The sequence below is a fragment of the Pieris rapae genome, chromosome 11 (assembly GCF_905147795.1).
Source record: "Pieris rapae chromosome 11, ilPieRapa1.1, whole genome shotgun sequence".
NCBI lineage: Eukaryota > Metazoa > Arthropoda > Insecta > Lepidoptera > Pieridae > Pieris > Pieris rapae.
This window is the reverse complement of record NC_059519.1, coordinates 5786311-5808693: the sequence shown is the minus strand read 5'-3', so window position 1 is coordinate 5808693 and position 22383 is coordinate 5786311. Positions and strand designations below refer to the sequence as shown.

General features: G+C 30.8%; 1 protein-coding gene across 3 annotated transcripts; it reads right to left on the bottom strand.

Annotated features, from left to right (window-relative positions):
- Nucleotides 1–1854: 1854 nt before the first annotated feature.
- LOC110994149 (facilitated trehalose transporter Tret1) lies at nt 1855–19267 on the bottom strand. 3 transcript variants are annotated; one of them, XM_045630161.1, is made up of 7 exons: nt 19213–19267; nt 6951–7100; nt 6472–6554; nt 4890–4952; nt 3914–4074; nt 3472–3647; nt 1855–3343 (listed from the first exon to the last, which is right to left on the bottom strand). In XM_045630161.1, exons 1-7 carry the CDS (start codon nt 19253–19255, stop codon nt 2409–2411), a joined length of 1611 nt encoding a protein of 536 aa, XP_045486117.1. In that variant the 5' UTR covers nt 19256–19267; the 3' UTR covers nt 1855–2408. The 3 variants fall into 3 exon arrangements, with proteins under 3 accessions (XP_045486117.1, XP_022116351.1, XP_022116352.1); XM_022260659.2 differs by lacking the exon at nt 19213–19267 and adding an exon at nt 10333–10444; XM_022260660.2 differs by lacking the exon at nt 19213–19267 and adding an exon at nt 10175–10277.
- Between the last annotated feature and the right edge of the window lie 3116 nt (nt 19268–22383).

Sequence of the window (22383 nt, the reverse complement as noted above, 5' to 3'; positions counted from 1 at the left end):
TTTGACGTTAGCATTTATTTATTATACAAGGAAATATCACAGACACATCGACTTATAATCCTTCAATAAAACAGCGTACTAATTCGGACGAAGAAGGCGGTATCACTTATCATCAATGAGCCTCCCGCCCGTCTGCCCCCTGTTCTATAAAAAAATAAAAAAGGATAAGAATAAATTCAAATTATAATTTGAAAAGTGTCCTTATATAGCTTGACAGAGAAGTAAAATAATGTTAAAGAGCACAACGAAAATAAACAGAAATCTACTAATAACAGGTACACATGATAATGTGAACCTCATGAAATATATACTGAAACATTTGCATCTATCATTTAATAAGTGATTCTCTCGACGAACGTCAGCCAAACGTCGAATTAAATTAAAATTGTAGTTGAATTTTAAAATAATTATCTCTTACTATCGGTTCGCAGAACTTTTCAAAATCTGTAAGAAATAATTTATATTTCTTGTTATAGGTACATCAAATTTTATAGTATGTAAAAATTGTGTTTGATGTGAGTAATAGTTAGTACAATTCTGCTTCTTGTCTTGCCTGTTAAAACGTTTGTTACTCGTAACCATTTAATGAAATGCCTTTTTGAATAATAAAGATTTAACCTCGAAGGTTTGCAATACTGTGAATTTGGTCAATTTCGCTCTAATTTAAATCACGAAAATATACTTTTTATAAACTGTTATACAAAAGTCCCTCAATATTAAGGTTTGATTAAGCAAAAACAACTTTAAGTAATCCAAAATCATGTTATAAGTTTTTAATTAACAAATAAAAAATAGGTGTTTATCGTGGAAAGCTTAAAATTAAAGACTATGTATTTTTGTATGGTGTATAAATAAATAAATAACAAAAAAAATGTCTATAAAATAAAAATAAATTCATTACTTTTACCCTTATTACTTAGGGGGTTGAAATACAGATAGTAGCCAATCTCAGACTTACTAAATATGCATAAAAAAATTCATACGAATCGGTCGAGCCATTTCGGAGGAGTATAGGAACGAACATTGAGACGAGAATGTTATATATTACAAATATATCCATTGATCTAAAAATCGTTTTTCATTTGCTTACCTTGCCTATAAAGAATACATTTGTGAAATGTGTAAAAAAGAAATTATGTGGGGAATCTGATCCCAGTCGTAATTATTGAAAAAAAAAACATTAGTAGGATTTCACCACTCCACTAGTATTAATAGTACTAATAGTAGTATTAATAGTTAGATTAATATCAGAGCCTGAGTTGTTCATTTCAGTCACGTCCTATCCCAAAACCCTTCTCAGGTTTCACCAGCTACTGTTGACACACTATTGTTTTAAACATGGCCTTATTAGCTTCCTTTGTGACTCTGCCTTATCTAATGTGCGGTTATTAAATTAGTAAATTACTATACAAAGCCAGCACAGAGCATTCTATTTCCTATGAAGGAAAAATAAAAAAGAAATATAATAATTTCAGAACCATCCTCATTTTCAAATTCAAAATCGTTCTGATAAAAACTTATGTCATCCACCATGCTTTAAGGAAAAAAAGTGTTTTAAAGGTAAGATGGATTTGGCGAAGGCATCGTTTAAATCGCGTAAATGACGCGCATTTCTGAGTTTGTGATTTAAAACTAATAAAAACTCACATATTATTTACAAATCATGTATTGCAATAAATATATAACGTATAAGGCATATATACAATATTGCGCTCCAAATTTCCCTTAATATGATAATTATATAGCTAATTAAGAAGTAACTTTTTAATAAATACTGATTCTACTCGAAACTTAAGTAAAATATTTCTCGTGAAAAATAAATATCACTCTTTTTATAAATAAATATTTACTAGGTTTAATCTAATCTAATTATCTATTTTAATCTTAATAAAGATAGACGTAGCTTACAAAAATATCATTAAAATGACTAATGGATCTTTTATATGGTATAAAAAAATAATCGTTTCTAACTGCACGTTGGCTCAAATGACAACTCAACAGAACATAATGCCGCTAACGTGATTTTGTCACTTTACATTTTAGTTTATTTTTCTTTTCTACGCGATTTGACGAGCTTTCAATTTATGATCCTTGCCCTAATTACTACAGTATTTAATAATTATATGCGGAGTTATTTTAAGACTACCCTAAGTTATTGTTACATCAATCTACAAAAATATATAGAGATAAGGATAACTCATATTTAAAAAAATCGCCTTCGCAAATAATGCAATATTCCGAAAAAGTTACAGTAAGTCAGTTAGTTAGTTAAAGAGTCACAATGCCGCCATCATGATGAAAATTCTGGCGGTATAGTATACATTTATCATTTTAGAAATCAGACTTTAGAATCTATACTAGATACAAACAGCAATATTTTGTTTCCTACATACTGTTAGAGAAATAAATCATTGCACTGAAACCGTCTCTACTTCAATAACATGCCTATGCCTTTTCCTTTTATGAATACCGTCAAACTCATTATGTATCTCTTCCAACGTTCTTCCTTTAGTCTCAGGCACAAAAAAGTATACAAAAATGGTTCCAATCAGGCTAGTAACAGCAAAATGCCATAACGTCCACCCCGGACTCACCAAGTGTATTAAATTTTGGTATAACTTCGTGACCCCGAAGGCAAAAAACCAGTGAAACCCAGCAGTAAGAGCTGTCGCTCTCCGCCTTACGTTTGGTGCAAAAATCTCGCGTAACATCAACCAAGGTATGGGCCCTGCTCCTACCGCATATACGGATACAAATATGCATAATGTTGACAAAGGTACCCACGTAGTATGAGCTGATAGGTTCGAAGCTTTTAAATGATAGAACATTGCTAAAGTGCCCAAACTAAGTGCCATTAGTGTAAACGATATTAGTAATAAAACCCGTCTTCTAAATTTCTTTAAGAACATAGTTGAGAAGTACATGGATGTAACAAAACAGAAACCAAGAATAATTGTTGCGCTGGCTAAATTTAACGATATTGCAAAGTTCTTGAAGATCTTCTCGGCGTAGAAGAGAATTGCATAGATACCGCTCATCTGCTGAAAGATCATCAACCCAAAAGAGACGATCAACGGCTTAATAGTAGTTCTAGTAGTGAAAAGCTGCCTGAATGTCACTTTATCTCTTCCGTAATTCCTGACGTATTCCTTTAGTTCTTTCATTTCCGAATCCACGTCATTGTCTATTCCTCTGTAGTATTTTAATGCCGCTTTTGCTTCCGGGAATTTCCCTTGAGACATCAGGTAAGCTGGTGATTCCGGGAGAAATATGAATCCAATGAAGAATGATATGGGTATACAAGCGCATAGTACCGACAGCCAAGATGCGCTCTGTACCAATCCTGCAATTATACAAACTTACGATAATGTTAACAAAATCATTGTATTTATAACTAAATAAGACACGAAATTTCTTTAATATCTGTATGTAATAAAATACATAATTCGAGTATTTTAAATACAATCTTACCAATAATATAGCCAAAAAGTACCCCAGAAGCAAAATGCACGTGGTAGAAATTGGCCAATGCAGGTAAAGTATTCTTCTCAGCTATGTCTTCAATATACGGTGGTATCGCTACGCTGAAGGCTCCTACGGCTACGCCACTAACGAAACGACCCACGTACAAGCCGTAGACATTAGGACTGAAAGAAATAAACGCTATATTTATTATATTACAAAACTTTACTCACTATAATGTGGAAAAACAGAAAAAACTTCCGGTCTGTACTGCTTGAATATCGATACGACAATGCCTCTTTCACGATTTTAAAACCTTTTTATAAAATTTTAGGGACTTTAATAATGAGTTAAGTTACCAGAAACACCAGACCAGATATCTAAGCTTTTCACTTATTTCATTGAAATTTACGATACTATTTGAATCTGTATGGTTTGTTATCGGATGTACCTCGAAGCGACTAAGATCCAAGAGACCACCAAAGGCAGCGCAAGATAAAGCAATGTTTTCTTTCGCCCAAAATATTCTGAGATGAGACCAGAAGGAACAGCCCCGAATAATGCTCCCAAACACAGCAAAGACGCCACCCATGAGGCTTCAGTTTCCGTAAGCTAAAATAAATATATCTTTAATTAATATTAAATATGTGTGTTATTTGTTAAATTACTTATAAGTATTTTTCATTGTCATTGTATCTTTGTATTATTTTATACTGTCTTCTTGTTTTGTGTTGTGTAAATATTAATGGTCCATGCAAACAGATTCATCATGGCTATAAACATATTCTATAACATAATTGTGTGTCTTTTAAAGTTGTAACAAAAATGATGAACTATAATAATATATTAGACAGTGCACCCTTGCATTTTTAGAAAGGTCTAGAAAATATGTAAATGATAATAAATAAATACGTGTATTGTACGAATGGTAGACTATATGCGCATTTGTATAGACATACATACACACAAAAGCGTATACAACACGCACAATCATGCGTGTGTAAATGTGAAATGTTATATTGTAATAGCCATTGGTTTTAGATTAACTTTATGTAATGAGGTATGTTTTGCAGCCATTGGTATAATTATTGATTTAAGATGATTTCATAAGTGTATAATACCTATATGAATAAATAATTTTTAGGCATGTATAGCTGTTATAAAATTATAATAATACGATATTCAAAAATGTTTGCCCAGTGTTCCACTGGGAGCTATGTAAACAACATTAAAATTATCATTCTGATTCAGTTTATTTGGTATGATGCTTATTCAAACAAATTTTTAATGAACTTTGAGGTCGTGTTAGAGATAAATGGGTCAATGTGGAAAAAATATATACACATGACAACATAAATAATTCATAAACCCTTATTTTAAAGACAATATTAATGTTCTAGATGTTATGACAGATTAACCCAACTCACCATAATTTTGGTGTGTGTTCCATTGTTTGATGTAAAAACATCTGACGATCGCGATGGCTGCGTCTACAAATTCATAAAGAATAAATATTTTTATAATTATAATGATGTTTTACCTTAACATCATTGATTAATTACCTTTTAAATATTTACTAAAAGTAATAATACAGAGAATAGGAGACCCATAAAATTAAGGATGTGATTCAGAGTGAGATTGTGTTTTTAAAACTGTGCACTAACAGTTTTCTGTGCGCAACAAAGACTTCCTACAGTGAACAAAACCATGGTATGTTATGTAGTCCTAGTATGTTTTTTAAGCCAAAAACATATACAAGTACTTCAAACCTACCAATACCAGAACGCTCTACTTATCTATAATGAAAAATTACTTGTAAATTAACTAAATCAAGATCTGTCTGAAGTGAAAGAAGTTGTAGCAACACTAAAAAAACTTACATAGTGTAAACTAACTTTGTGTTATTTTTAGTAATTGTTTCAGCCGACGGGTGTTTTCAAGAGAATCATCAAGATGAACTTAGAGATTCCGTTAATCCTTATTGCATAGTTTCATTAAGACTGTGACATACATTTCAAACTCCTCAAACTCGCCCCGGGATCTTAGGATTAGACCCGAAACTTGGTAACTTTAAATTGTTCAGTGCATTTCAATTTTGACGCTGTTTACACAAGATAGATGATAGATTTATGTATTTAGTAACTTTTATTGATTTTTCTAAGTTTCGTAAATTTTTTATGTATTCGATATTTGTCTTCGGTTTATTGGTTTGCCAGCGTTAGCATTAAGTCTTCCGCTGCAATATCAGTATAAATATATCAAAACTCTTTAAATATTTTAACTACAGTCGGTGAATACATAATTTTACCAAATTATATTCATGGTCAGAACTTGAACGATTTTGGTGAAAAATATTGTTGGTAACTATTACATTAGAAAAGCAATCACTTTTTTTAGTCACGAAAGGCAGCTATCAAATTTAATTGAATTGTCCCGTATTATTTATGATGTTATTAATGAAAATGTTTCAATATTTCATCGCTGACAGCCATATTAATACCCAGAAAGTTTATAAGGCGTGAAGGAATTAGGGGCTTTGAGACTCCGCGTTTTGAGTCAAATTAAAATTGTATAATAGCATTTTTTGATGTAATCACGCTGTACTATAACATAAACTCGGTCAAGAGTGTATAGACTGATTGCATATTTGTATACTGTACATGCATCTTTTCTTTTCGCTTATTCCAAGCGAAGCGTCCAACTTATCCAAAGTTTTTTTTTGACATAAATTTTTATTTTGGGTATTACAATGAATGTTTTAACATTATTTTAATTGATTTTGTTGTTTGCAAAAATTGCATTTTCGGGCAATAGCTATTGCAAAAAATAAAAGTTAAGAATTAATTCTATTTATTACAAAGGTTTACTATAACATATTTTTTCTTATAATATGTCCTTATAAATCTATCACCTATCCCAAAATATAACATATTTTTTGTGTCAATGCTAAATTCCATTTATTTAACTAAAAATACACAAATATAATAATATGTGTATTATCAAATTTACCTCATACTGTCCAGAGATCATAAGAGGCAATGCTGACGATGTCCAAGCGACGCACACGCCAGACGCGAACGCCCCAAGATTTACTGTAATTGGTATAAATAATGAATTACAGTGCACTATAACTTTTTAGAATATTTTTGTATCCACATACAAAAATTTACGGAAATATTCGCAACGGCTAGGTTACATAACATGCTTAGAATTAGTCGCAGTTTTTATTTATTAAACAACTAAGTCTGTATATAGTCGTGATTCAAATAAATAGAACTCTTTCCTAACATAATTACTGATATCTATTTGCATTGAAGTGTCCACACAAGAAAAATATGGAAGCAAATATTACTATAGTGAAAAACAGAGATATATTCGCAAATAGATAGATACATGCAGTGCCACTACAGTGACAATATTTTAAGGTAAACATTTGTGCCAAATTTTTCGAATATTTCAGCAATTTCCAGATTTATCCTACATCTTACCGATTCCAGTAGCGATATACTGGGTAGTGATCCCTGAAGTATCCCTTTTGATATCAGGAACGGTCTCCAATCGTGTGAGTATTTTAGAGTTACCATTTTTATCCTCTATATGAGACCCGCCTGCTTCTAGATCGTTTGGGCGTTCTTCCACTGAAATTAATTAAATCAATTACATAGTGATTTCTTAAATACATAGTTAAGGGATAATATTTCATTGCGTACTAAAAATAAAAATAAATAAAGTAAATGTAAATAGATTCGCAGTCTGAATTTATTTTTTAATATATTTTATAAATAAATAATACCTATGCTACCCAGATCTTTCTGGGTATATTTTTATATATGAAATCGGTCCTTTGGTTTTTTGTTGTCACTTTTGATATAATATAGTAATAATAGTATAGGACATTAAAAAGCTCCTCTTTTCAGTAACTGTCATTGTATTATATCAACTATATAAAATATTTGACCGTTAGAAACAGTTTTAACACATAAATAAGAAGTTTAATATAGACGATTCTAATATGATATAGTACCCACTATAACTTTTTCGTTTGGAACCCTACGCATATATATATATATATGCATTATGCAAAATATAATTAATTTATAGAAATAAAAAAATATCAGGACTGAAAGAATATTTTTATTATACATTCTTATGATGTTAAACGGTTTTCAAAACAATTCATTTATTTTACATATGTAATTTAATACTTTCTAAATAAAACAAGTGGAGTAAACCAAACCTACAATTAATATATTATATATTAATGTAAATCTAACGTATATACTTATAAGTGTATATTTATTTATATTATGTACCTAAAGAAATGTGTTTACTTTAAACCATTATATACTTAACCTATGACCTACCTTAATCAATGTACTTATATTTTCATTTAATTGATAAATATTAATTCCAGTGCATAAAACTTTTAATGACGCAAGGTTAAACATGTTAAAACAACTGATTAATTTATACATAAGTACAAATTGATATTTAAAAGTGAAATTTAAATAGTATGGAAGGCCACAATATATATATATATATATATATTAAGTCGTAAATTATTTAAGTTATTATCTTAACATCAATAACATAAAAGTTTAGTTGCTACTTAGACTCCTGCAAGTACTTTGACATTGAATCCCTTGAATGTAAACGTAAACAATGCGACCTTATATTTTTACATGCTATTTGCAATGGTTTAATTGACTGCCCTGACTTGTTATCGCTTTTACTTTTTAAGACCCTTTCATCTACAAGGCAAATCCAATTATTCGAAATTCCTCGTTCTAAGACCAACTGTCCTGTTTTGAGTCAAAGAATAAATGGCTACTTTGGTCTTAATACATGTGATTAGGGAAAAGATTTGAATCATGTTAAGAAACATAGAATACGTAACATTTACATTATTTTAATAAAGACTTAGGCTATTAATTATTGTTGCCATAGAGCAAAGTTTAGACTAAAATTCTTCAGAAGTATAGCAAAATTTCTTTAAGTTTTTAGTAATATCAGAATGTTTAAAGTGGTTTTTAGACATTAAGCAAATAATACAGAGACAACTAAAAGGTTTGAGTCATGCCGATATAAACAATGTGCAAAAAGTCATTATATATTTAAGTCTACATAACATATATAGCCATAAAAACCTAGAGTTCAAATTCTAACCTATTTTTGTATTTGGTTATCCATACTTAGTACGAAAAAATCCTGTCCATCAAACATTCAATATTCGAAACGTAGAATCGTAAAGTGTTTACGATCCACGTGAGGCTTTTCGATATTGTTCTTCGAATATCAATGTTGGACATATTGAAGAAATGGCAAAGCTATTTAACTTTATTGCTTAACGAATCAGTGTATACTTACAAATTAATATACAGGACCTGGATGACCGAGCTTAGCTCGTTATTTTTTCTTATAAATTGTGTTTTTTGTAAATTTATTTAAGTACGAATTACTACTAATAAAATTATGAAATATGAATATAATTATCTAATAAAGATAATTATATTCATATTTATTTATTTATATATATTTATAATTGCTGGTTTAAAGATATAAGATATATGAATATGAATATGTATACGGTAATGGAAATATTTCTATGAATGAATAAATAAACACAATTGTCTTTAATCGTGAACATCACATCACTTTAATATGGAAAGCCACACTTCAAGAGATCCAAGTCATCAGTATTCTCGTAATACACGAAAGTTTGAATATATTTAAGAAGAAAATTAATTAGTTTTTGATAGCAATGAACTCACGATTCAAGGAGAAATAGTCAAGAGCAGATTTTCTTTAAGTAAATATTAAAATTCAAATAACTTGTTTATTTTTATAAAAGTACTTCAAACTTCTTAAATTAAAGGAAAACGTTTTATGTGTAGTCTGACCTTCGAAAAACCTTTATATTTTTCGAATTATGATCAAGTTACTCCCAAATCCTACATTTCTCTGTCTTAAAAAACTATGCATAAAATCATTTTTGTTTGTTAAGAACTCAACCCGAGAATCCGACGTAGATTACTCAATAGTATATGACAAAAATTAACTAGCAATTAGTGTTAAAAATTAAGCATTAATTATTAAGTATACCGATTTTAAATTTCGAACCATTACTGATGCGTTATCATACGCAAGAAGCTAAGTTAACAAGTTTTGACAGGTGTCCTTATCTGGCATTTTGGCATGTAATTTAAAATTTGAATAATAACTTTATCAACAAAGTCGTACGATATTCTTATCGGTTGCTTGCTTCGATAATACAATGTATTAAACGTATTTCTTTTACAAATTTTTGTTTTGAAAATCCAATTCAAAGTTTTTCTCTGATAATAGTAGTTTTGCATTATTCAAAAAATAATTTCTGAATGAAAGTATAATCAAATATTGTGAAAGCTTCGCATGACTATCAAAATGCACTCTTGGGTATATTTACTACATATAATGCGAAGTGACAACATTATAAAATAAAAATATCGATTGTTCTCTCTATGTTAAAGGAGAACGATTCTCTTAGAATTGCAGAGTACTCATTTCATTGTATAGATTATTTGACAGAACGAATCTTTAATATAAATTAAATATACGGTTATTTAGAAAAGGCTTAAATAATTGTTTCCCAGATTCCTTGACTGGGAGAAATGGAAGCCGGAAAAAGAGGTATAAATCTTATTCTTTCCAAAACAGTTCAAATACGTCTAACCTGTGACGACCTTAGTTGGTCAACACTGCACTACCTAGTATTCTAATTTTCTTAAAAACAGTACATATAAAATTGAATAATAATTTCAAGCATTACAAGAAAAACAAATTAATCTACACTATTAAACAAACACAAATGATAAAAAAACATGTACGTACTTATAAATCCTTGGCACTAATAAAAAAAATAAATGTAATGTTTGTCTGCCTATACGCCCGTGATTAACTGCCTCTGAGACTTATCTTGATGCCGAGTTGGGAGCCAGGGGCGAGCAATCGTGGTTCAAAAATACGTTTGGAATAAAATAGAGATTAGGACTTTGTACGTTGAATACCAATCGTACTTTTACGTGATATTATTTTTTGTAATGAATTCGTTAGTAATTCTATAAGATTTTTAAATATTGTGTCTTGTATTTTATTTTAATTTTGCTCTGAAACATAAATAACGACAAAAAGGTACTAAAATATGTTATAGAAAGTATATATATAATATATATGTATATGTGAAACAGAAATGAGAACTTAAGAAGCGTTAGCGCTGCTAACCAGATATCTGCAAGTTCCCCACAATATAGAAGCATGTAATATCGCAGTACACGCAGCAGACTATTTTTATCGAAGAAGTCGCATAGGTCTGCCATTATTTAAAAATTGAGAATGAAAAGATTCCGAATGAATGAAGATTGTAATTTTCCGACTTTTGCTACCAATATCAAATTGTCATTTGAAAAATTATTAATTAATAACATAACAGTATAATCTTTTGAAATGACTTCCTAGATAGGAATAAATTTCTTCTATCTGCTTTTGGTACCTCTCCATTAGTTGGTTGCCCATTAGTCTCGACAGACACATATTTAAAGTAATAAAATGAAAATAATGTGTGACGATTGAAGATTATCAAAGTTCAGTAATTAATTCTTGCTTGCTTGCTTAATTTCAAAGTACGCGCACCAGCTAGTCTTATTTAACCGTTTGTATCATACCAAGACCAACAATATAGCATTGATTGGTTTAGAATCGCACTGAAATAAAGGCTTAGGCACAAGATAGAACATTTATAAGCGACGACTACACATCATAAACAACCAACAGCTGAACGCGCAGTAAAACATTAAAAGAATAATAATTTGAATCAACCTATTAAGAATAATAATTTGAATTAACCCATATTGATCCATTACTCTATAGACGCTGGTCCGCACTAGAACATTCCTGTGTTGTGGATGATCGTCTATAAGCTAGATATTAACTCACGATAATTAAAACATGTATATATGTATAACCTAAAGATTCATACTGTGGTTGTGTTGTGTGGTTGTTAGAATACTAATATTTAGGTTTAAATCCCAAAGAAATTCCAACCCATTCGAAGATATATTTATTTGCCTTTTAATTTTAAGAGAAAAGATTATACAGAGAACTCCCACACAGAAATATCTGTAAAAGAATCCGACTTTGTGTTTTAATTATGATTTTTGGTTAATTTTAGTGCTTACTGCAATTATGTGCTCCAAGCCTTACGCTTGCAGTGAGCAAATACGGGTCGTATTGTTTACTTGTTGATTGTGATTCAATTAGGTTTGTAATCAAACTATTTATAACATATTACAAACTTGGTTATAACCAATAACACAAATTTTGTGAGTATTTAGTACATAAGTTTTTATCTGATCAAAACGCCTAAATAAAGCTTGCTAATAATATTGTCTTTAAAGGAACACACTGTATTACTTATATAATATATTAGATCTTTGCATTTATAATTATCGTTTTGGCGTACTGGCTACTTTGACATGAAATATCTCCTATTTAGTTTGGAATTCCAAATTCAAATTTTTAAGAGATTTAGGGCCTGTTTCACAATGTCCGGATAAGTTCCAAATAAGCTATCTGTTACTTAAAGGTATGATAAATAGTATTTTTGCGTTTCACGACTGTCAGATAGCGCTATACGTCATGAAATTCGAAGTATCTTATTTGGAACTTTTATCTTTCGAATAATTTATGTGTTGCATAGCTTTTTGGCACTTTATCCATACATTGTGAAACAGGCCCTTACTATTGCATTTGTGCGTTACATTACTCAACTGGCACAATCTTGAAGGGGTTTTTAATCGAATTAGTGGATTTTGTATTATAATCGGAAGCGCAAATCGTAATGGTTGTACCTAGCCGAACCAGCCAAATTGTGCCCCAAACGAAAATTACTATTCTAATTTTCTTAAAAACAGTACATATAAAATTGAATAATAATTTCAAGCATTAATCGAATGAAATTATCGTTTCATAACCATTATTTTGTATTCGAAAATCGAACCTAGTTAATAAAATAGAATGAATAAACATACATAAAAATCATCAATTTCATATGAACCAAGTCATAGCAACCCTGCCATTGATAACCTTTCACCCATGTCGCAACCCTATTGGCGCTACACTAATTATCAATATAACACGCCAAATCAATCATTATTATATATTGCTAACGACCAAATTCCTTTGAACATTTTTTTCATTTGATAAGAATGTTTGTCTAGGGGAGATTGAAAGACTATGCAATTCACTTTGAAATATAACTGGATCTGCAATTATTCGGTAATTGATAACTCAATTTAAATATGTCTTGTACAGTTTATAATAATGTTAAAATTTTGTTGGTTGCTGGGTATACAGAACTTCTACCAGAACAGCGTATATTTAAACTAATATAGAAGAAGGAATATCCCTTCAGCACACGATAATGCTAGTATATGTATTGTTAGAGATATAGTAAGAATATATATAACTAGCAGACTCGGCCAAGCGTTGCTGTGGCTAAGGTTTTTGTTATATTACATAGTAGTAAATTAATCAAGGGAAACCGTAGGAGAACTTATGTGAAACGTTGGTACCACGACACGGAAATAAACTAAACTACCTTTAACTCAGCGCCATCTGTTAGAATTGTATCAAATAATAAACAAATGTTAATGTTATCGTAATTTTAGTAAGGATGCCTATTTTTTTTTGCAAATGAAATATACCCTATGTCACTCAGGAATGATGTAGCTTTCCAACAGTGAAAGAATTTTTCAAATCTGCCAAGTAGTTTCGGAGCCTATTCAATTCATACAAACAAACAAAAAATCAAACCTTTCCTCTTTATAATATTAGTATAGATAAGTATAGATATATTCTATATATTATAGAATAACTCTTAATCTGAGAGCACCGTTCTTAAAATGCTTTGCCATTTCTTATACCCCTAAAATACAAGCGTTATCACAGTGTGTAAAACATGACACGAAGCCGATGATGGATCACAAAACCCCTAATCAGCTTATCTGAACAACGTAATGCTTAAGAATCTAATTAACCGCCGACGATGGTTACGAAAATCATTTACTTAAAAATCTATATGAATAATTACCTGTATAGCTATGTAAATTATGAATATTGTCGAAACAATTCAGTTGGTTTAAAAATATCAATAGCGTAAGGCAGAATATCATTGATTAGTGATTTTTTTGGTATTATTTTTTTGCAATATCGGTCAAATTTGTTTTCTGAACTCTTGGGGTAACATTCAGAGTCGAGACTTAGCACTAATAATGATAACAACACCATACCAATAATAATCTTGCCACAAAACTCTAAGCCCTTGAGAAATTACATATTAGTAAGTATATTTATCTTAAAAGGCCGGCAACGCACTCGCGAGCCCTCTGGCATTAAGAGTGTCCATGGGCGGTGGTATCACTTAACATCAGGTGAGCCTCCTGCCCGTTAGCCCCCTGTTCTATAAAAAAAAAGTTGTTTGAGAAAATTCTCAACTAAATCATCTCATCTGTAACGCTAGTCATCATAGAATATTTCTTTTATACGCTTTCATAAATAACTTTACATAATGAATATATTGCCTTGAAGACTTATACTTGAAGATCGTATCCTACCTACTTTATGTTTCTGTTAATGTTTCTTGTAATGGTGGATAGAATCAGACGGAAGAGACCGGACCCCAGAAATATATAAGGGCGTTTCCGGTATAAAAACATCCTTCTAATTAATAATATTTTTTACTGATGTTATCGTTCAAATTGGTTGTTCTACGTGGAAATACGTTCATGAAATTTCTTGACGCGTACTAAATGTAAATTAGTGACTTCGCGTGCGTGCCTACTTATAATAATAATTATCGACGCCCACTCTAATACCGAGTACAGTAGCCGTCATAAGCTATAGCAATTTTAATATAAAAATAAAGAACGATTATTAATAATTTATTTTTAAGAAATTTGTTCAACATCCTTTTAAGATGCTTTTGCTTTTAATTACAGCAAGGGTATGCTAATGTTTCAGGGAGCGCAACTATTTACTAGCCTGCGTAGATTACAAATGCCATGACAGTGGTCGCCTTTAAGAGACGTTTTTATGGCCGACAATAAATTATAGATTTCTTTGTTATTTATTAAATTACTTAAATAAAATTTATGTTTCTCTGTATACTTTTATATTTTTTTGTTGTGTAACTATTAAGTCTGCGGTGCAATGATATTAATTGTATAACGTGTAAAAAAAATATAAGCTGGAACATAAAGATACACTATTATAATAAACCAAAAAAGTTTTCTTCACTTTTCCAATTACTTTGCCTCTATAGAAATAGTCTAGTTTCCATGTTTACAATATCTCATCCAGCAGTAAATTATTTAAAATTACTATTTAAACAAATGTTTTTGCTTCCGTGGATTCAACTCCTGTCCACTTATTTTGTAACATACAATATAACACTACGTAACTAAATAAACCTTTAAATTTATATCCTTGTACTATATATAAAGCAAATAACGAAAGCAATATTCGCGTAATCATTCGGAGTGTATTCGTTATTAATGTTGTATTTCGCAGACGACTATACTCAGTTTTTATATTGAGGTGGGGTCATGGAATAAATTTCGTGATTTCCGCTCTAATGATTTCGAATTCACCCAATAACTTTTACAACAACTTCCGTTTTTTAAATAAATAATAGTATATTTAGTGTGAGAGAAAATTTGGTTTAGTGCTTGTACATGCGGCTGTTATCCCACAGGTCGTAGGTTTCATCCCTGATTAGATTTTTTCCAACACTTGTACGGTGAAGTAAAATAAAGTGGGAAACGGACAAGCCTTAGAACCAAAAAATCGAATACTTGTCTCGATCACAGAAGGTCGATTTGCCTATTAAAAAAAATACGAAACATGTACACAAATCTAATAACAAGATAAAGCGTTGTAGTGCCACTGTTTTTTCTTTATATATTGTAGTACTTACTTATAAAATTAATTATTTATAAAATGTGTAAATATTTTACGAATAGTATATATTATAAACAAACAAAAAACAAAAAAAAAACATTGAAAATACGATAAATTATAGTCAGTTAAAACATCCACAATTTTACTCTCACAAGGATATAAAGGATTTTACGGGATTGCGTTTTACAAATCCTACTTGCGTATCATGTGAACATATAAAGAACATATCGTTTTGAATAAATAATCAACCAATTAGCTCTCATAGTTCTTTTTTCGAAAACTGTTAACTCGTGCTTCGAAATCAGCTGAAAGAAAAAATTCTATCACATTTCACTTCTACCTTTAACTCAGCGCCATCTGTTAGAATTGTATCAAATAATAAACAAATGTTAATGTTATCGTAATTTTAGTAAGGATGCCTATTTTTTTTTGCAAATGAAATATACCCTATGTCACTCAGGAATGATGTAGCTTTCCAACAGTGAAAGAATTTTTCAAATCTGCCAAGTAGTTTCGGAGCCTATTCAATTCATACAAACAAACAAAAAATCAAACCTTTCCTCTTTATAATATTAGTATAGATAAGTATAGATATATTCTATATATTATAGAATAACTCTTAATCTGAGAGCACCGTTCTTAAAATGCTTTGCCATTTCTTATACCCCTAAAATACAAGCGTTATCACAGTGTGTAAAACATGACACGAAGCCGATGATGGATCACAAAACCCCTAATCAGCTTATCTGAACAACGTAATGCTTAAGAATCTAATTAACCGCCGACGATGGTTACGAAAATCATTTACTTAAAAATCTATATGAATAATTACCTGTATAGCTATGTAAATTATGAATATTGTCGAAACAATTCAGTTGGTTTAAAAATATCAATAGCGTAAGGCAGAATATCATTGATTAGTGATTTTTTTGGTATTATTTTTTTGCAATATCGGTCAAATTTGTTTTCTGAACTCTTGGGGTAACATTCAGAGTCGAGACTTAGCACTAATAATGATAACAACACCATACCAATAATAATCTTGCCACAAAACTCTAAGCCCTTGAGAAATTACATATTAGTAAGTATATTTATCTTAAAAGGCCGGCAACGCACTCGCGAGCCCTCTGGCATTAAGAGTGTCCATGGGCGGTGGTATCACTTAACATCAGGTGAGCCTCCTGCCCGTTAGCCCCCTGTTCTATAAAAAAAAAGTTGTTTGAGAAAATTCTCAACTAAATCATCTCATCTGTAACGCTAGTCATCATAGAATATTTCTTTTATACGCTTTCATAAATAACTTTACATAATGAATATATTGCCTTGAAGACTTATACTTGAAGATCGTATCCTACCTACTTTATGTTTCTGTTAATGTTTCTTGTAATGGTGGATAGAATCAGACGGAAGAGACCGGACCCCAGAAATATATAAGGGCGTTTCCGGTATAAAAACATCCTTCTAATTAATAATATTTTTTACTGATGTTATCGTTCAAATTGGTTGTTCTACGTGGAAATACGTTCATGAAATTTCTTGACGCGTACTAAATGTAAATTAGTGACTTCGCGTGCGTGCCTACTTATAATAATAATTATCGACGCCCACTCTAATACCGAGTACAGTAGCCGTCATAAGCTATAGCAATTTTAATATAAAAATAAAGAACGATTATTAATAATTTATTTTTAAGAAATTTGTTCAACATCCTTTTAAGATGCTTTTGCTTTTAATTACAGCAAGGGTATGCTAATGTTTCAGGGAGCGCAACTATTTACTAGCCTGCGTAGATTACAAATGCCATGACAGTGGTCGCCTTTAAGAGACGTTTTTATGGCCGACAATAAATTATAGATTTCTTTGTTATTTATTAAATTACTTAAATAAAATTTATGTTTCTCTGTATACTTTTATATTTTTTTGTTGTGTAACTATTAAGTCTGCGGTGCAATGATATTAATTGTATAACGTGTAAAAAAAATATAAGCTGGAACATAAAGATACACTATTATAATAAACCAAAAAAGTTTTCTTCACTTTTCCAATTACTTTGCCTCTATAGAAATAGTCTAGTTTCCATGTTTACAATATCTCATCCAGCAGTAAATTATTTAAAATTACTATTTAAACAAATGTTTTTGCTTCCGTGGATTCAACTCCTGTCCACTTATTTTGTAACATACAATATAACACTACGTAACTAAATAAACCTTTAAATTTATATCCTTGTACTATATATAAAGCAAATAACGAAAGCAATATTCGCGTAATCATTCGGAGTGTATTCGTTATTAATGTTGTATTTCGCAGACGACTATACTCAGTTTTTATATTGAGGTGGGGTCATGGAATAAATTTCGTGATTTCCGCTCTAATGATTTCGAATTCACCCAATAACTTTTACAACAACTTCCGTTTTTTAAATAAATAATAGTATATTTAGTGTGAGAGAAAATTTGGTTTAGTGCTTGTACATGCGGCTGTTATCCCACAGGTCGTAGGTTTCATCCCTGATTAGATTTTTTCCAACACTTGTACGGTGAAGTAAAATAAAGTGGGAAACGGACAAGCCTTAGAACCAAAAAATCGAATACTTGTCTCGATCACAGAAGGTCGATTTGCCTATTAAAAAAAATACGAAACATGTACACAAATCTAATAACAAGATAAAGCGTTGTAGTGCCACTGTTTTTTCTTTATATATTGTAGTACTTACTTATAAAATTAATTATTTATAAAATGTGTAAATATTTTACGAATAGTATATATTATAAACAAACAAAAAACAAAAAAAAAACATTGAAAATACGATAAATTATAGTCAGTTAAAACATCCACAATTTTACTCTCACAAGGATATAAAGGATTTTACGGGATTGCGTTTTACAAATCCTACTTGCGTATCATGTGAACATATAAAGAACATATCGTTTTGAATAAATAATCAACCAATTAGCTCTCATAGTTCTTTTTTCGAAAACTGTTAACTCGTGCTTCGAAATCAGCTGAAAGAAAAAATTCTATCACATTTCACTTAATTAAGTGAAACGCAAATGCGTATACCAAACCAGACTTACGTAACCAAATATGGTTAAAAGGGTCTCACAAATTTAATTATCGTTTATATAAAGTATTATGTTTGATTGCTTAATCTGTAATTCTGCCTTGCATACATTTCGACTTCTATTTATGAAATCTACTCAAACAGCAGTTTATTTTTGATGATTTAGCATAGATACTCTAAAATTATATTTATTTCAAGGCTTAATAGTACAAATAGCCGCTGTTAAAATTGCCTAGCAAATTGTCAGCATCAATAACTGATGACCTCAATTTTTTTATAAAGTTTAAAATCTTTAAAATTCTCAAAGACCTCTAGGTCACAAAAATGGGGGTGAACCATCCGTTGGTGAGTCCACGTAAATGTAAATAAACTCCTATTAGTACATATTTTAATTAAAAGTAAAGTTACATTCAATCACTTTTATGATTGGCCATCTTTACTTTTTGACATCCACTAGAAGCACAATCAATAAAGTGATCAACCACTCAGTTCTCACACGCCTTTTTGTCGAACTTGCAAGAAAAATTTCTATCACATTTCGCGCTACGCACGTTATATTACAGTCGACTGGAAATATGGTAAAAACCTATAAATTTTTCATGGGTTCTGTTCAGAGATTTTGTTCTAAAGTACTAATTTAAACGTTTTCACAAGGTGAGTACCAGCTCGCTTATAATTAGACTAAAACTCACCCTGTCTTTCCAAAACCCGTATCCATTTGATTAAGATCCTCATGACACAACTCAGAAAAACTCTATCAAGTGACAGATGTAATATGAAATGTCCGATGTTCCTTATCAGCATCCGGTGATAAATTATCGATTTTTTGTCTATAAAGGATTTTTAGGGATCTCAATTAGAAATAATTCGGAGATCTTTGTTTTTATATTTAATACTTACAATATTCCTAACGTACATATGTGGTTATTTTATTTAAATAATAAAAAAATTCTTAATAAATAAAAAAACTTTCTTTTTTAGTTTAAAAAAGAAAGTTATTATGTGGCAGTGTACCTTTAATACTGGCAGCATTTCCTCGCTGTACTACGACAAGTTTTGTTGAGCGAGGGAAACGCCAGCTCTAAGTTAATTTATTAATCTTAGAAATCACCGCTAAGGTCTGATTTCCGATCGCATATTATAATGTCTTCTGGTACTCAGACTAAATGTACAGTGGAATTCCAATCTTAAGACAAAGCACACTTGTCTTTCGACACAGCACTTGTGATGGTTATATCGTCGATGTTAAGAAGACCAAATTTGACCTCTGATGGCCCCTTACATGAGCGTGCTATAATATTTAATACAGTTGATAATGAGATGTTATTACCTGTATTAAATCCGCACATAAGTAAAAAATATATATCTCATCCTAAATTATTATTAAACGTCGCTATGACATGTAGATCGGATTCACAATGTGGACGAGGAACTGCTGCAGCTAAAAGCCAGCAATTTGCAGGTGGTGGAATAGGTCAGGGAAGACAGGAAGTTTTTCTTTACGGGGGCAATACACTATTTGGGTCGCAGAGACAGAAGTCATGACGCGTTGTAGGAAAATTAAAACACCAATAGTTTTCATAACCCCAATATTTTTTAAATCATATATTTCTGTTACAGTGTTTGTATATATAAATTTTGTTTCATGATCATGCAAGAGTGTGTAAAGTCCACATGAATGATCTTAAAATCACCTTGTTTAATGAACAACTTGTAAATATGATAATAAATGTTTAGTCTCAGAACTGAGCCTTGACCTCTATTGATAATGATGCATTTCCGCTTTAGTACTAATTAGTATAGGACATAGTCTCATCGATTTATTCTATTTTGAAGTACCGATAGAGTACATAGGCAACGATTAAACAATAATATTTTATAAAACTTCATGGAACTTAGTGAAAATTTAAACTAAAGGACAAGATAAGAAGTAGACAAATAAGAAATAAAACTAAAGTTATTGATACATTGCAAAAAACTTAAATAAATATACCGCTCGCAGCAAGTTATTGGGTTTGGGCGTATAACGTGGTCTAAACTGGTAAATATTGTGTTTGTATATGGAACGTATTATACAAAAAGCCGGATGCAAACCTGGCGAAGTGAGTTAGCTTCCAGCCCAACGGACTCTGAGTCGAAATAGAGCTCCATCATTTTGCACTTCTTTAGTTTCCTGAGGGTTTTTAATAATTCAAATAAACAACATTTAGGTACAATACTTTATATTCAAGTATAACATTTCTGTAACAATGAAATGCCAAATAAAGGCCCAATAAACTACAGAACCCTATAGATAAGGGCAGTGATAAATAAAAAAGGGTGGTTATTTTCGTGTATCGATATCTTAAATCCAGTATATGGCTTTTATACAGTTGTAGCCCGCGACCCACTGTATACAGTAACACGTCACCATAACGCTGCCTCATAAAATAATAAAGGAATATCTTGAAAAATTCTCCATAATTTAAATTAAAATAGATTCAATTGCTAACATTCGTAACATTCCCGCTAATCTTAAATCTGACTCAAATTACATACTTTAGAATCAAATGACTTTTGTATATTAACAAAATTAATGGATTTAAAAAATATGTAGTTTTAATCTCAGTCTCAGTATAACTTCTAGAAAATTAAATGGGTATAGAGAAAATAATCTAATATCATGAAGGCCTTTCTACTAAAATACATTGTCTGGATTTTAAGCGCTGTATAACATAACACTGTATTTGTAGTACTTCGGCAGTTCCTTTATTTATAAGTCATTGTCTCGATTGAATCAATAATCTACAAATTATTCACTAGATATCCACTGTGCGATATAAATATCATAGACAGCAGAATCAGACACCGATACCGATACTTCACAGCTTATCTAAAGCCCCCTAATGTTTTTATGAGTTCCCGGGAACTCCGGAGGGAGGCGTGACGTAAAAATGAGAGATAACGGGATGTTGACCGTTATGAAGAGAAATTTGGGATATTACATAATATACCAGCTATAGCTCAATGATCGAGAAGTTCACTTAACACGTCCTAGAGTTTATTTAAATTAATATTATTTAATGAGGAAAGCTTATACTGTATAAATTAAATTATCGCTGGCCATTATAGAACTATAGACGTTTTTTTTCCAATTGGGGATGCGGTACAAAAATTAATATTCTTAATTCAAATAACATAGGTGCTAATATAACACGATACCTTCTTATAGTAAAAATTGGATATCGCAACTCTTGTTAATTCTTTGTGAATGTGGAATACTGGTTTTAACTGTAACCCTTTTTACTGTACGCAATAGACGTGGCGCATCTCCGAGCAAGAATAGCTTCCATACACTATCGTCCAATACACAGTTGAAACAAGCCGAATGAGAAAAGAAATTTTATTATTATTATTGTTTTCTTTTTATTGTTTTTGATATCTCAGTTTTTTTATCTTTGATTATTGTTATTTTGTGTGTGTATGTGTTTTGTTTGTAAGAAATGTTATCTCTGTCTGTCTGTCTACCAATAGCTATAGCGATGGCGAACCCGACGTTTCTGTATGCAAACTCGAGATAGCGCAGTACTAAAACTCATTATTGGGATTGGGATATTAGAAGTTGTTACTTCCAATGTTGAAAAGGGTCTGATATATAATTGCACTTTTCAGCTATTGTCACGGCAAATATTCGTATAAATGTTTTTATTGAACATGAATCACTTATACCTTTTATCATGTGTTATTCTTCACTTACCGTGGCAACAAACTATACCAAACAAACCCTTTTTATAAAAACCAAACATAAATATTGGTGACTCCAATCTTTTAAAAGCACAAAATAAAAGTTTTGGCTATGTTTCAATAAAGTATATAAATTGCTT

What these genes read in the sequence shown, in the direction of transcription:
- LOC110994149 (XM_045630161.1), bottom strand. Translation starts at nt 19,255, where the DNA reads ATGAGGATCTTAATCAAATGGATACGGGTTTTGGAAAGACAGG. An exon ending in ACGGGTTTTGGAAAGACAGG is followed by an intron (nt 7,101 to 19,212) that starts GTGAGTTTTAGT and finishes AATTAATTTCAG; the next exon opens with TGGAAGAACGCCCAAACGAT. An exon ending in GAACACACACCAAAATTATG is followed by an intron (nt 4,075 to 4,889) that starts GTGAGTTGGGTT and finishes TATTTATTTTAG; the next exon opens with CTTACGGAAACTGAAGCCTC.